We start from the raw sequence: 15,581 nt of genomic DNA, 5'->3' as shown, positions 1-15,581 counted from the left end.
TAAACTGCCACATATTTAAACTCATTCCCAGTTTAGCACTTTATTTTTTGCTGATTGTTTTAATTATAATTGCTCTTCCCAGTTGTCCCACAACCAGGAATAGAAATACCCATGTTTCTGTGTGCCTAGAAGAGTGGAATGTTTGTTTAATAATGAGGCACACTGCACTTGCTTAAAAGAACAGATTATAGATTCTTAGAGGGCAAATGTCTCACTTACAGCATCTTCATACTCCCTAGTTTTTATATTGTATATAAAGAAACTCAGGAAATAATTATAGCATTTAACTAAACTGAATGATGCTTCAGGCTACAGTATGGCCTAAAACTACATTATATTGGAAGTTCAAAATCTAGCTCTTCTCCACCCAAGTAAATAAAATAAATGTTCTCCCTGGCTAATGAGCACTTAGAAATTCAATTATTTCCTACTTTGCTAAGAATATACAATATTATTTCAAATGTCACCTGGGGAACTGAACACATGGCCTCTTGATTCTAAAAGATTATGCTCTATACTCAGTAATTGGCATCAAATCCATACCTTTGTTAGTCCCTCATACTTTCCATAATCGGTACTCTTTAGCCACTCCATCAGCTTGGCATATCGGAGCAAGTCTCTATGAAATGGATGATGATTAGGTAAAGTCAGTTCAGCAGAGTGCTGAGCAAGAGTTGAACTCTGATCATGGCCCTAGAATGAGTAAGTAAGTAAATAAATATCATAGACAGTATAAAGAAACATTGTTGTAACTAAAAATTCTAAACAGGGATCAAATATGGCCAAGCAAAACCAACAGCACATAGAAAAATAAGAACTGAGTACTTACTTGGCTTCTTTTATCATCCTGTGTATGTGAACTGAACACCACCACCATAAAACAGTCATAAACACACAAGAATGGTTCTCTGATAAATCAACTACTTGTTTTATCTTCTAAAGGAGTTGAGAATGAATGTTTTAATCAAGCTTGCCTCTCCATATCATTTTACAATTTACTAAGCAAATAAATATCATGACACAAACTGTATTAAGAAACACAGCAAATAAGGAAGTCATTCAAAACAAATTGTCTACATCTATGGTATTTCCATTGGAGTCTATAATATTTAAAGCAACAGATGAAAATATATAGGATATAGAATTTCGGAACTAGGAAGGATTACAGATGACTATAACCTGGGCTTTCCAGGATAACCCCTACTAATAATGTAATTTTAATTTTCCCAATAATTTGTTAAGCAAATAAATATATGATTTTGTTTTTCATCCTTGACATTATAAATTAATAAGTTTTCAAACAGCCTGAGACAGATAATGCTTCCTGACTTTTGTTTTAGAGTATATAGAACTAGTAGATCATCTGATCCAATAGAAAAATTGAAGAACAAATTGAAACTCAAAGAGTTAAGTGATTTCCACAGGTCACACAGGAGGAAAGCTAGAATCTGAACCTTAGTCATCTGAGTCTCACTTCTGTTTTCTTTTAAAAACATGTCAAACAAATCATTTTAACCAGACTCAAAAATTGCCAAAGGTCAGGGTTTCCCTGGTGGCGCAGTGGTTGAGAGTCCGCCTGCCGATGCAGGGGACGCAGGTTCGTGCCCCGGTCCGGGAGGATCCCACATGCCGCGGGGCGGCTGGGCCCGTGAGCCATGGCCGCTGGGCCTGCGCGTCCGGAACCTGTGCTCCACAGCGGGAGAGGCCACAACAGTGAGAGGCCCGCATACCGCAAAAAAAAAAAAAAAAAAAAAAAGAAAAAAAAAATTGCCAAAGGTCAATACAAACATTACATTACAGAAATGTTTTCTAATGGCCACATCAGAAGGATGACTGGGATTCCATTAAATCACAGATATTAGATACTAAGCATAAATAGATATTATAGTTTTAAGTCTGCTAAGGTCTCCAAATTGTCTTAACTAGTTACACTACAAGCAAAGAACATTTGACAAAACTGTTATAGCTTATAAATGTTTTTCAAACATTCTGTCTTTATTAATAACAATATTAGATATTTTTTCATTATCCCAATCTTCCTCATTAATTTTTCTCAATGACTTAAGACTCAAAATCATTGTTTATGTTCTTCTACAACTGTGTACTCAGACCATTACATGTTAAGTTATATTATTTAATTTAATGCCAGGAAAGCTCTTCAATTAAAAACCTTCACTTCTCCTGCAAAATGGAAGAGTTAACATTTATAGAGGATTTTACAGTTTACAAAGATCTTTCACATATATTACTATTCAAAGCTTTCTTTTGCAAACAGCATTTTAAAGATCACCATCATTTGAAAATTCACTCTGATATAAAGAACATCATTACCTTCAAACTATTACTATTAAGATAGATTAAATGTTATTAGTGTTAACAGAAAGATTTTAGAGAAAATGGTTCCAAAATACCTATAGGAAACAGGAAAATCAAATACTTAAATTGTTTAGTTCAATCAATAATATAGAGGGACTTCCCCCGTGGTCCAGTGGTAAAGAATCCACCTTCCAATGCAGGGGACGCGGGTTCAGTCCCTGGTAGGGAAACTAAGATCCCACACGCCGCTGGGCAACTAAGCCAGTGTGTCACAACTACTGAGCTTGTGAGCTTCAACAAGAGAGCCCGTGTGCCACAAACTACAGAGCCTGCACGCCACAACTACAGAGCCCGCACGCCACAACTACAGAGCCCACGTGCGCTGCCCATGAGCCACAACTAGAGAGAGAAAACCCGCACGCCACAACTAGAGAGAAGCCTGCGTGACACAATGAAGAGACCGCATGCCTCAACAAAGACCTCACGTGCCGTAACTAAGACTTGACGCGTCCAAAAAAATAAAGAAAATAAAATAAATTAAAAAAATATAGAAAACGATCACATCTAGAACATGTGCTAAGAATTTCATTCTTTATATATTTTTAAAATTAAGACATTGTTTAAAGTTTCTTATTATAGATAAGTAAATTAGTAACAATAACAATTTACTGAATGCCTACTACCATGCTAGGTTCTTGATATATATAAATTTTAATCCTTATAATAACTCTGCAGACTACTTTTCTCCTCATTTAAAAAATAGCAAAACCCTATTATTAATATAATTTTAAAATAATATACTAGATTTTCTCCAAATTAAGCTAAGACAAATACATTTTCTAAGAACTTAGTGAATTATAAATTTTCATTAGTGTGTGTATATATATGTGTATATATAATATATATTATTATAATATAATATGTATTATTATATAATATGTAATGTATATATACAATATATATACATATACATATACCTAGAATTTATAATAAAATTAGCTAATTTTGAACACTTTACTAAAACCAAGCACTGTTCTAAGTGCTGAGCATATAACAACACATTAATCCTCATACCAACCCTATGAAGTAGGTATTTTTATTACTCCCATTCATTTGATAGGGCAACTAAGATGGCACAAAGAGGTTCACTTGCCCAAGGTCACCCAGGCAGCAGAATCAGGATTTGGAATCCAGGAAACTTGGCTCCAGCATCCATACTCTTAATCACTTTGCTTTACTGACCTTCTAACAGAAATGACACATTCATGTTAAATACTGAGCAAATTTTCAAGATTTGGGAACTCTTTCTATGTTATGGCATGTTTATTTTTATTTTCTTAAAGGAAAAAGAAAATATGAGCAAAGTTTCAACAAACATGAAAACCGATCTTAAGTAATCATAGTTCTTTCTAAGTTTTTAACCACATCAACCTATGTTTAGAAGATTGTGAAATATGCTTAAGGAAACAATTTTTGTGGCATGAACTGAATATTGTTGGTTTATTACACAGGTTTTATTTTGCTATATAATGTTTCTGTAAATATATGTTGAAAGAAAAATTTCCAAATTTAAGCATATAGCAAAACCTCCCACAACTTCAGTTTTTTCCTGGCTGTACTTTTAGCTCAGTGCATAATTGGTCTTATCATGTTGCTAAAGGTGGAGCACAGAATCATGAGGTCTCTGTAGAACCAAAGGGGGAAAAGGGGCAGAGAACAGTTATCCTTTCAAGACAAATCTTTCAAAAAACCAAAAAATTTTTTACAATGACATCCCTTTTGCAAATATTTCCTCAATTTTATTAGCCTTAATTTGATTGCCTGCTTCCAAATATCAGAATCCTAATTAGAGTAATTGGTCTGATTCCCCCAGATGAATATATTTCTAGATACATGAATCCCTAGTAAATATGTAAGTTATGGGTAAGAGTCTATCATTTCAATGGAAGCTGAGTATGTAAAAAGATCTAAAAGAGCCAAAAAATTTTGCCAATTGTTAAAAATATTACTCTTATATTACAGTAAGAAGTGAATATTAAAGACACATTTCAAGTTTCATTAAAATGTAGCTATGTGGAAGTATTACTGTGAAAGTTGCATCACAGAGAGTGTGCTCTGAATCAGTGATTCCCAAATGTGAAGGTGTTCTCACTGGCCCGCAGCAATAAGGAAACAAGAAAAGGATGGGAGCCAGTTTCTCATTAAGGTAAATGTATTAATTTAGAAAGTCTGAAATTATGTTCTTCCTTTTCTTTTAGTACCAAATGACATTTTAAAAATAAAACGATAGTGAAAGCAGATGGAGATATTTCTTTTTTAAGGTTTTTTACTTGGTAAAATAAATTGGTGACTTGGTCAGTCTCCAAATTTAATTTTATTGATGTGTGAATTTTAAAAAGACCAGAAATCAGTGCCCTTAAATCACTGTTATGTTGTGGTCATTAGATTATTTCCACCGGATTCTTCTGTACAGTAGTTATAATATTATATCTATACATTTGCTATAAACTGCATTGCACGAACTCTGTTCAAGACCTGTCTTAATCTGTGATGCCATATCTGACTATTTAAATCCTCAGTAAACTCACTTTTGATTAAACCTCTTTAGCACTTATACATATGAATATTATGTATATGTGGCTATACAATTAGCAATTTAATATACAAGCGTATCTCATTTTATTGTGCTTTGCTTTTACTGCGCTTTGCAGAAATTGCATGTTTTACAAATTGAAGGTTTATGGCAACGCTGTGTCAAGCAAGTGTACTGGTGCCATTTTTCTAAAAGCATTTACTCACCGCATGTCTCTGTGTCACATTTTGATAATTCTTGCAAAATTTCAAACATTTTCATTATTATATTCGTTATGATGATCTGTGATCGGTGATCTTTGACGTTACTACTGTAATTGTTTTGGAGCACCATGAACTGTGTCCACATAAGATGGTGAACTTTAATTGATAAATGTTGTGTGTTCTGACTGCTCCATCAACTGGTCATTCCCCTATTTCTCTCCTCTGGCCTCCCTATTCCTTGAGACACAGCAATATTGAAAGTATACCAATTAATACTCTGATAATCGCCTTTAAGTGTTCAAGTGAAAGGAAGAGTCACACATCTCTCACTTTAAACCAATGATTAAGTTTACTGAGGAAGGCATGTTGAAAGCCAAGATCGGCTGAAAGCTAGGCCTCTTGTATCAAACAGCCAAGCTGTGAGTGCAAAGGAAAAGTTCTTGAAGGAAATTAAAAGTGCTACTCGAGTGAACACTTGAATGATTAGAAAGCAAAACAACCTTATTGCTGATATGGAGAAAGTTTCAGGGGTCTGGAAAGAAAACCAAACCAGCCACAACATTCCCACAAGCCAAAGCCTAATCCAGAGCAAGGCCCTAACTCTCTTCAATTCTATGAAGGCTGAGAGAGGTGAGGAAACTGCAGAAGAAAAGTCTGAAGCTAGTAGAGGCTGGTTCATGAGGTTCAAGGAAAGAAGCCATCTCCATGACATAAAAGTGCAAGGTAAAGCACAACTGCTGATGTAGAAGCTGAAGCAAGTTATCCAGAAGATCTAGCTAAGATAATTTAAAAAGGTGGCTACACTAAACAACAGATTTTCCAAGTAGATGAAACAGCCTTCTATTAGAAGAAGATGCTATCTAAGACTTTCACAGCTAGAGAGGAGAAGTAAATGCCTGGCTTCAAAGCTTCAAAGCACAGGCTGACTCTCTTGTTAGGGGCTAATGCAGCTGGTGACTTTAAGTTGAAGCCAATGCTCATTTACCATTCTGAAAATCCTAGGGTCCTTAAGAAGTATGCTAAATCTACTCTGCCTGTGCCCTAAAAATGGAACAACAAAGTCTGGATGACAGCACATCTGCTCACAACATGAGTATTTTACTGAATATTTTGAGCTCACTGTTGAGACTTACTGCTCAGAAAAAAAACCTCCTTTTAAAAAAAATATTGCTGCTCACTGACAAGGCACCTGGTCACCCAAGAGCTCTGATGGAGATGTATGAAGAGATTAATGTTGTTTTCATGCCTGCTAACACAATTTCTATTCTGCAGCCCGTGACTAAAGAGTCATTTCGACTTTCAAGTCTTTTTTTGTGGTACGCGGGCCTCTCACTGTTGCGGCCTCTCCCGTTGCGGAGCACAGGCTCTGGATGCGCAGGCTCAGCGGCCATGGCTCACAGGCCCAGTGGGATCCTCCTGGACAGGGGCACGAACCCGTGTCCCCTGCATCAGCAGGCAGACTCTCAACCACTGCACTACCAGGGAAGCCCCTCAAGCCTTATTATTTAAGAGATAACATTTTGTAAGGCCACAGTTGCCATAGATAGTGATTCCTCTGATAGACCTGGGTAAAGACAACTGAAAACCTGTTGGAAAGGATTCACCACTCTAGATGCCATTAAGAACATTCGTGATTCATGAGATCAAAATATCAACATTAACAAGAGTTTTAGAAGAAGCTGATTCCAACCCTCATGAATGACTTTGAGGGGTTCAAGACTGCAGTAGAGGAAGTAACTACAGATGTGGTCGAAATAGCAAGAGAACTAGAATTATAAGCGGAGACTGAAGATGTGACTGAATTGCTATAATCTCACTTAATGGATTTTAACGGATGAGGAGCTGCTTCTTATGGCTGAGCAAAGAAAGTGGTTTCCTGAGATGGAATCTACTCCTGGTGAAGATGCTGTGAAGACTACTGAAATGACAACAACGGATTTAGGCTATTACATAAACTTAGTTGATAAAACAGCGGCAGGATTTCAGAGGACTGACTCCAGTTTTGAAAGAAGTTCTACTGTGGGTAAAATGCTATCACCAGCATTGCATGCCCCAGAGAAATTGTTTGGGAATGGAAAAGTCAATCATTACAGCAAACTTCGTTGTCTTATTTTTAAAAATTGCCATAGCCACCCCACTCTTCAGCAACCACCACCTTGATCCCTCAGTGCCGTCAACATCGAGGAAAGACCCCTCACCAGCAAAAATATTATGACTCAGATGATGGTTAGCAATTTTTAGAAATAAAGTATTTTTTAAATTAAGGTGTGTACATTTTGTTAGACATAATGCTATTGTACACTTAATAGGCTACAATATAGTGTAAACATAAATTTTACATGCACTGGGAAACAAAAAAATTTGTGTGACTTGCTTTATTGACATATTCACTTTATTGTGGTGGTCTGGAACTGAACCTTCAATGTCTCCAAGGTACTCTGTATACACTGCTGTAGAGCTTTAACTACATTACTTTTAACACCTCCTCACAAGCATCTTGAGGGTGGGAGTCATTTCTTATTCTTATATATGGATGACAGTGAGTACAAAATAGGCATGCAATAAAAATCTGGTGACTGACTGACAAAGAGATAAACCATAATGCGGTAAGCAAATTTTCCCAGCTAGTGTGTCCCACAACCAGGAATAGAAATACCCATGTTTCCCAACTCTTTTGCTAGGTGACACAATGCATTAAATTTAACACACAGAAAATCTCTTTTCTATACTTGGGATGTCGTCCTCCACCTTCTTCAGCACATTCTAGGTTGTTGCAACATTCTGGTTTTCAACATGCATTACTCACGTGTAACAATACATTTTAGATTTTCAGAACTCGGAAGCATTCACTTAAAACAAAGCCATTAGTTTATAAGTCAAGGAAGCAAAATCATAAATAGTAGCATGTTACAACAAACAATTAAGGGTGCAGAAAGGATTATCGTTTACTGACTAGTAATTTCAGTACCATCTACAAGTGTGGCCTATATTACTGTTAACAGGATTATTTTTAAAAACTAGGGAACTGTGTAGAAATAGATATTATTGAAATAATACTGTAAGTAAAATGTGCATTAGTATTTCCTATGTGATTTCTAGGTTTACTTTTTTCTTGATGCTTTTCACGTCAAGTAAAATGTTAAGAGAGTCTTCCCCAATTTCCCCCTTGCATGCTTAGTTAGATGGTCTTCCTTTATGCTCCCACAGTACCACTATCATAACATATACCCCCCACTCAGTCCATCAGTCTATTATATCTCCCTTCTCTAGACTGTGAGTGACTTGAGGGCAGAATCAGCCTCTCATCTATTCCAAGTAAATGGCTAGTATGCATCTCTAATCACTTGGCAAATGATTTCTAAATATATGAAGGAGAAAGTGAGTGACAGAATGACAGGAAGAAAGGCAAGCAGAATGAGATTAAATGCTTTTTTGGCCTAAATAAACTTTTTGTTATGGGACATTAAAAAACTGCTATAAATATGGTTAACAGGTAGCTTAAATCAGTAAATTATAATCTATAAAGATTCTGCTGCTGTTAAGTTTAGTAAACTTTACAGAAAAAAGAAAAGAATCAAAGAAGCTGGAGCCAAAGTTGATGTACTCACAGGCACCGAAAGAAAGTAGGACCTGTTATAGAGCTGAAGGAGGGCCTGAGTAAACTAATCAGAAATAAAATATAGTAAATACAATTGTTTTAGAATACTACAAAGTGAAAACAAAATAAGAATCTAGTATTTCAGACAGCATTTCTTGATGAACAGAATTTCCCTCAATTTTTTTTGCCCAATAACCCTATTAAAATAAAAGACATGAAAAATATACGAAACCTAATGTATTAAAATGCCCAGATATTAAAATGCCTTCTATTCAAATCCCTCTAAGGTACCCTTAATAATATTATTAGCATTATTATCATTGCCACAACCTTAATTATAACATCCCTTTCCATATAAAAATGCAGGCAAAGGGTTTATATAAGATTAAATCAACTGGAATTTACAACTGAGTCATTTTTCTCATATATGTAAATACATGAAGCCAATGAAACACTTCAAACATGGAATCAAGTCCTAGTTCTCAATTCAAAACACTGAAAAATAAAACAAGCCAAACAGTAAACATGTAACAGGTTTGGACTTATTTTTATAAATAAGAACGTCTAAATGGTATATGCAACATGTAAGCATAGTTATTTAAAACTCAGGGAGTTTTAGCTAAAAGGAACTAGACTGTCTTCCTAAGGAGGCCACTGAGGCCCCAAATACATCTACGAGCAAATATGCACATATTTGCTCGTATAGATGTATTTACAAATATTAAAACTTAAAAATATTAAAAATATTAAAATCAAAGAAATGTGTGCAGGAATATACTGTGATCCCAATTAAACACACTAAAATTTTTTCTGGGAATTTAATTTTAAGCTAATATATATTAATTTTAAGTTAATATATATATAAACAGGTTACAAGAACATGTCAGTATTAATAATAAAATAAAATTACCTGTTGAACAAAAACATTGTTGAGGTGACTGGCTAGTCTCCGGGCAAAATGCTCTCGCAAATCACTGAAACGCTGCTGTTGCTGTTTGACTGCCAGAAGCATGTCATGGCCTGAAATCATAACATTTTTTGACTTATTTAATGCGTAAAAAGAGTTCCTCGATGTTTAATGAATACCTTTATAACAGTATCCATATTTCAGTTTTGAAGAACCCAAAGTTTTACTGGTTTATTCGTACGCTTTGTAAAAGAAAGGTAAGGGGAAAAAAACAGTATAGCACAGTGGTTCTCACAGTGTGGTCCTGCCTCAGCATCACCTGGGAACTGTTAGAAATATGGATTCCAAGGTCTCAGCCCAGATCTACTGATTCTGGAGGTGGCACCTGGCAATCTGTATTTTCGTAAGCCTTCTAGGTCAGTGGTCCCCAACCTTTTTGGCACCAGGGACCAGTTTCGTGGAAGACAATTTCTCCACAGATGGTGGTGGTGGGGATGGTTCAGGTGGTAATGCGCGTGATGGGGAGCAGCAGATGAAGCTTCGCTCACTCGCCCGCTGCTCACCTCCTGCTGCGTAGCCCAGTACCTAACAGGCCACGGACCAGTACCAGTCGCAGCCCCGGGTGTTGGGGACCCCTGCTCTAGGTGATTCTAATGCAAACTCAAGTTTTGGAACTGCTGGCATAGCAAAACCTTATGTCATCTACTTTGTGCTAGGTCCTATGGACAGTACTGAAGAAAAATACTGGTGTTAACCAGTCATTGATGGTCAATCAGAAGGAATTGAAATGAACAATTTCTTAGTGCTAATATGAATTATGTTTGATAATAAGTGAAACTTGTTTTAATAGCTAAGAATGTAACCCTAAACCACTTGCCCCATGCACTTCTTGTCAAAAGCTTTATACTAAGTCACAGGCTTAGTCTCAGGTTCTTGGGAAGATTTTATTGTCACACCTGGTCGAAGAGCCACATTCATGCACTGCAGAAGGGCATCCGCGGCGTTGGTACAGGCCTCGATGCCCCTGGAGGAAGCAAGATCTCCTTCCTGAAGGGCCTTTATATGACCTTTGGCCAAGTCCATGTGGTTCTGGAATACATAAAAATACACTGTTTGTACATGTACTCTTCAGGAAATTTACAGGTAAGATGCTACTCAATCCTATTACTAGGTCTTTGGAATTTCAGTATTTTTAAATCTTGCTCTCCTAAAGAAATTAGAAAATGTTTACAAATGGGCTTTACATATTATCATTAGATTTTTTTTTATTGTTGTTGGTAATTTATAATCATGCTTACCACAAGGAACTCTATCTCTGATAGGAGTTTTACATTATTAGTGTTACTAAGATGAATCAGGTGGTTGCTCTCAGAGATCTGATCCATTTGTTCTTTTACACTTTGGAGCATTTCCTCATAACTACTCAGTTTCAATTCAATCTGATCCACTTCCTTTAGAGCCTCATCCAGCAACTTCATTAGGATGTTTACTTGCTTTTCGGAGGCCATGATTGACTGGATGTTGGCCTACAAAGTTAAAAAGATAGTTAATACTTCGTATTCTTCAAATGTGTAAAAGAGGTATAAAAATGAAATACTGATAAATCTCTGACAGCAGAGTAACAAAGGTTGACATACACATTTAAACATCTAATTTATCACTTTGTGTTTACATTCCACTTTTTTACACAGTATTTCAGGAAAGTACACTTTCCTTTATATCAAGGTTAGGGACCATACCTCAGTATTCATATTTCTGCAGACTGAACAAGTAGGGCTCTGCCCCACGATGTATCATCAGTAATGGTATATTCTCATTTCTATAAATTAAGTGGCATTACACTATGCCATCTCTGATACTCCTTCCAACTCTATCAGCTATAAAAATTTTCTATACTCTGTAATATTTACATAAAACCCTAAACAAAAGCAGAATCATCTATGTTAATACCTTAGTCAAGAGGGTAACAGTAGTATGCCAGTCTTTGAAGAATTCATGGAACTAACTTATAACTGTTGTATGATTTGTACTAACAGGATGTGGAAGAGCCTGTTGCCATAAGATAGCTCCTTCCATGGTATTCTTTTTTTTCTCTTTCATTTGCGACTACTTTTTTTTGAGGCAAAGCAGTAACAAACCACCATCCCTTTATTAATGTTTTCTAAATGATTCTGACTATTGATTCTGAATTCCCTGAAATATGGAAGCTTTCAAATCCAAAATTAAACTGCAAAGTAATATGATGACTTGCAACACAGATGTAATATTAACTAGAAAAGAAAATACAAATCACTAAGCCAGAAGGCAGATAACAAATATGAGGAAAAAATTTGGACAAGGAATTAAAGGAGTATCATTGTACAGTTGATGCTATAATTTCACGTGTTATATTATACACTATTCATAACTCAATTATAGGTGCAGCCCAACTGTAAAGGCAGCAGGGCTCAGACCCACTGACATCAAGCAGCAGAGGTGGGCTTGAACTGACCCAGGACAATTCCTACTTTAACATCTTGAAGTCTCTTCTGGGCTTTACTTCCAGAGGGTTTTATAGATTTGTAAGCTTGGACTGTTCCTGTAAACCCTGGGCCTCAGTTCAATCTCATAACTCTGTATCTTTCATGTACCTTAACATTCTTTAAGTCTTTAAATATTTTTTATTCTCTGAGGATTTTTTTTTTTTTTTTTTGCGGTATGCGGGCCTCTACTGTCGTGGCCTCTCCCATTGCGGAGCACAGGCTCCGGACGCGCAGGCTCAGCAGCCATGGCTCATGGGCCCAGCTGCCCCACGGCACGTGGGATCCTCCCGGACCAGGGCACAAACCCATGTCCCCTGCATCAGCAGGCAGACTCTCAACCACTGCACCACCAGGGAAGCCCTGAGGATTTTTCTTAAATGCATACCTTGTCTAAACAAAACAAAAAACCCCCCAAATGTTCCCATTTTAGGTTTTTCTCACAACAGAGGTGCTACTTGCAGCTTTTTACTTTCTAAAAAAAAGTAAATAAAGATGTGCATTTAGATACAAACTTAGAAATGTGCGTACAAATGAAGAGTCTATTCCAAAACATTTCAGCAGGGGAGTCAAACATCCTTTCCCCCTGGCTCTCTGTTTTCCCCACACTATCTTGCTCTCTTTGGGTACATGAATCACTTCTTTCGGCCCAATTTCTCTCTTTCTAACCTGTACCTTTTTTTTTTTTTTTCAAACCACAAAAACGCTATTCTTTTGCACTGAACTATTCTGAGGTGTTTCAGAGGCTGGGGGAATCAACCCTCAAGTTGGTTTCAGGTTGGCTACTTTTTACTTCCATCACTTCAAATCAAGAAGCTCCCCAAATCCAGAACCTCAGCCAACTGCCTTCATTGGCCTATTAGGAATGGTTGTCTTTTGAACAAGAACAGTGAAAGACTGATGGCAGCTGGTAATGCACTTATAGAGAAAGACAGCAATAATCACACTACCCAGGCTTAAGTGCTCAGGCAGTAAAATATGAACATCACCAGTCTCCTCAATCCACTACACACACATCACTAATCATAGATTATAAGAAAGGCTTACCCCATCTAGCACCTGCAGCTCTCTGGACAACCTTTCTGCAAAGGCCTCGGCATTTGAAATTGCATACTCACAGCCTTCCATCATTATCTCAATATCCTGCTCTTCTCTTGCATTTAACTCTTGGTATTCATCCACTGCTTCTTCATCACCTCCTGTCACACTCTGATTTTCTCCACTTGGAACAGATTCTTAAAGAGGGTAAAAATTAAAAATAAAGTAGTCAAAAAAAGTAGGATGGACAATAGCACTGTACTTATAGGTAAGGTCAGTTATAATCACAGGTTACATTTAGTGGCTGAAAAATAGGAAAAAATGATTCAAAATATATGAAAAAAACCCTTATTATTATGAAGAACCGCATGTGTTAACATAATTATCTATTATAACAAAAGCATGCAGTCTAATTCATTGACTTGTGTTAAAATAGGCTTTAGTCACAGTTTCCCAAAACATAATCAAACTATAAAACAAATACAAAACCAGAAACAAAGCACGTGTGCAAGACTAACCTTTTCCCCCTACCTGAAGTGACTGTTGCTCTAACAAAACAATGATTATGAGTTCAGGACACATGAAAAACAATTTGCTTCCCTTTTTTTCCCAGGTAACATTTTCTTCTGTTATCTTTTTTCTTTTTGTCTTTGTTTTGTTTTTTCTCCAAATAACTTTCAATTGAAATTTTAAAAATGCATCTACAATTCACAATTTATTTTGGGCACTGAAAATATTAACTGAATTTTCCACTTCTTTGTCTAAAAAATTTTCACATGTGTTGATAAAATTTCTAAAGATCAGCTAATAGAAACTTTCTCAGTAACTGTACATTGTAGTAAGAAGAGCAACAACTACACACGGCTGAGTGAAATTACAAAAATTTAAACTTTTCCTGCTTCAAAACAAAAGACCACGAGGTCAAATCTGAGATGCTTTCTGGGTAAATGTCTCAGTTCAGTTTTTTGAGAGAATACACTCAGCATGTGGGATTTATATAAATCTTTAGGTTAAGAGAGGTAAAATGAAAAAAATAATTTTTACCCCTAAATAAACCTCGAAACAAAGTCACTGATTTTCATCAACTCATGTGACATGTTAAAATGACAAACACTGGATGTTTGAAATATTATTTTGTATGAAAATGAATACTTGCATTCAGCGTGACATGACATATGTTCATTTGTCCTAGAACAAAAAACACCTAATTCAAAGTAACGAACGGTTTACTCTTAAGAATGGCAATTAGGCCGATTTAGTTAATGTCCCAGAAAAAAAAGGAGGGGGATAAAACTTTTGGTACAGGCAATTACAGATTACAGTATGTAAATATAAGTTCCTTACAGTAGCATCACCGAGCTCCTAGTCCTTTGAAACAGTCACTGTGGAAATGTTAAACTGTCATGTGTGACAGCTTCTTAGCCGCTAGGGGGCAGGGAATGCCTAAACCATTCTGTACAGCTCCTTGCACAAGTAAATATTTAAAAATAAACAAATATTTTAAATGATCATAACTGCTTCAGAAGTATTTTCTCTTCCATAAAACAGCTCTTTGTAAGTGAATAATGAATACTATCATCGATTTTTATTACCATATGGATTTTGTAGTAATATACTTTTCCCTGCACACAATTTCATAAAATATGCAACCAACAGTACATAACAATGTCAAGTAATAAAAATCTATGGAATAGAATAAGAAGAAAAGGTGTTACGCACCTTCTGTAACTTTAGGCAGTTCTGGAGAGTAAAAAGGTATGAAAAAAGCAGAGGAAAGTAAGCAAAGAATATTAGCTGGCTAGAAACGTACACAGGTTTAAATTTTAAAAATACTACCCATATTTCATTCGAACTTCATGCTACATTAAAGCTTAAAAGACAATGTCAAATACAACTACAAACAGGAAATATCCACAAGAAGCTAAATTTCCAGTGTTCATTTTTTAAATTCATTTTCTGACAGTGACTAAAAATACATTTATCTTTCTGCTTTCTCTTAGTCGTTTATGAAACAGTACTGCCCAGTCTTTGGAGGAGAAAACTGGGAAACAGATCACTTCCTGGGGATTGTTTATAGGTCAGTTGTGACTCATGCGTTCAGTCTAGTTATTTTCACTCAAGGTCCAAACCTTTACCCAGACACTCCCTCAGAATGGATTAGTCATAAAACATTGTTAGAAAGGACAAGATGGAAGCAGTTTAAAAAACACACACACAATTATCAGTTCAAGCTGGCTTTTAAGGATTCAAGTCAAAGATTTTAAAAAAAAATCTGGCTGCAAGAATGAAAAAGAAAAGTCCAAACAAAAACTTCACTCTACTTCAACTGCTAACAAAGTCCTGTTTTAAGAACCTTATTCTACTAAGAAGCCCCAATTATTAGCACGAACATTCAATTGTCACCAAT

The 15,581-nt window shown here is 36.1% G+C and overlaps 1 protein-coding gene across 1 annotated transcript in view; it reads right to left on the bottom strand.

Annotated features, from left to right (window-relative positions):
• The window catches only part of EXOC1 (exocyst complex component 1), a 64,183-nt gene that overhangs the window by 30,535 nt on the left and 18,067 nt on the right, over positions 1-15,581 (bottom strand). The window contains exons 5-10 of the mRNA XM_079711131.1: positions 14,894-14,914; positions 13,184-13,371; positions 10,916-11,143; positions 10,574-10,706; positions 9,621-9,730; positions 544-693 (exon numbers count right to left, since the gene is read on the bottom strand). Coding sequence (XP_079567257.1) covers positions 544-693; positions 9,621-9,730; positions 10,574-10,706; positions 10,916-11,143; positions 13,184-13,371; positions 14,894-14,914 — 830 coding nt within the window. The remainder of the gene's footprint in view (positions 1-543; positions 694-9,620; positions 9,731-10,573; positions 10,707-10,915; positions 11,144-13,183; positions 13,372-14,893; positions 14,915-15,581) is intronic.

The sequence above is a fragment of the Hyperoodon ampullatus genome (assembly GCF_949752795.1).
Source record: "Hyperoodon ampullatus genome assembly, chromosome: 1".
NCBI classification, from domain to species: Eukaryota; Metazoa; Chordata; class Mammalia; order Artiodactyla; family Ziphiidae; genus Hyperoodon; species Hyperoodon ampullatus.
The sequence above is the reverse complement of the archived record's forward strand: the minus strand, read 5'-3'. Positions and strand labels throughout refer to the sequence as shown.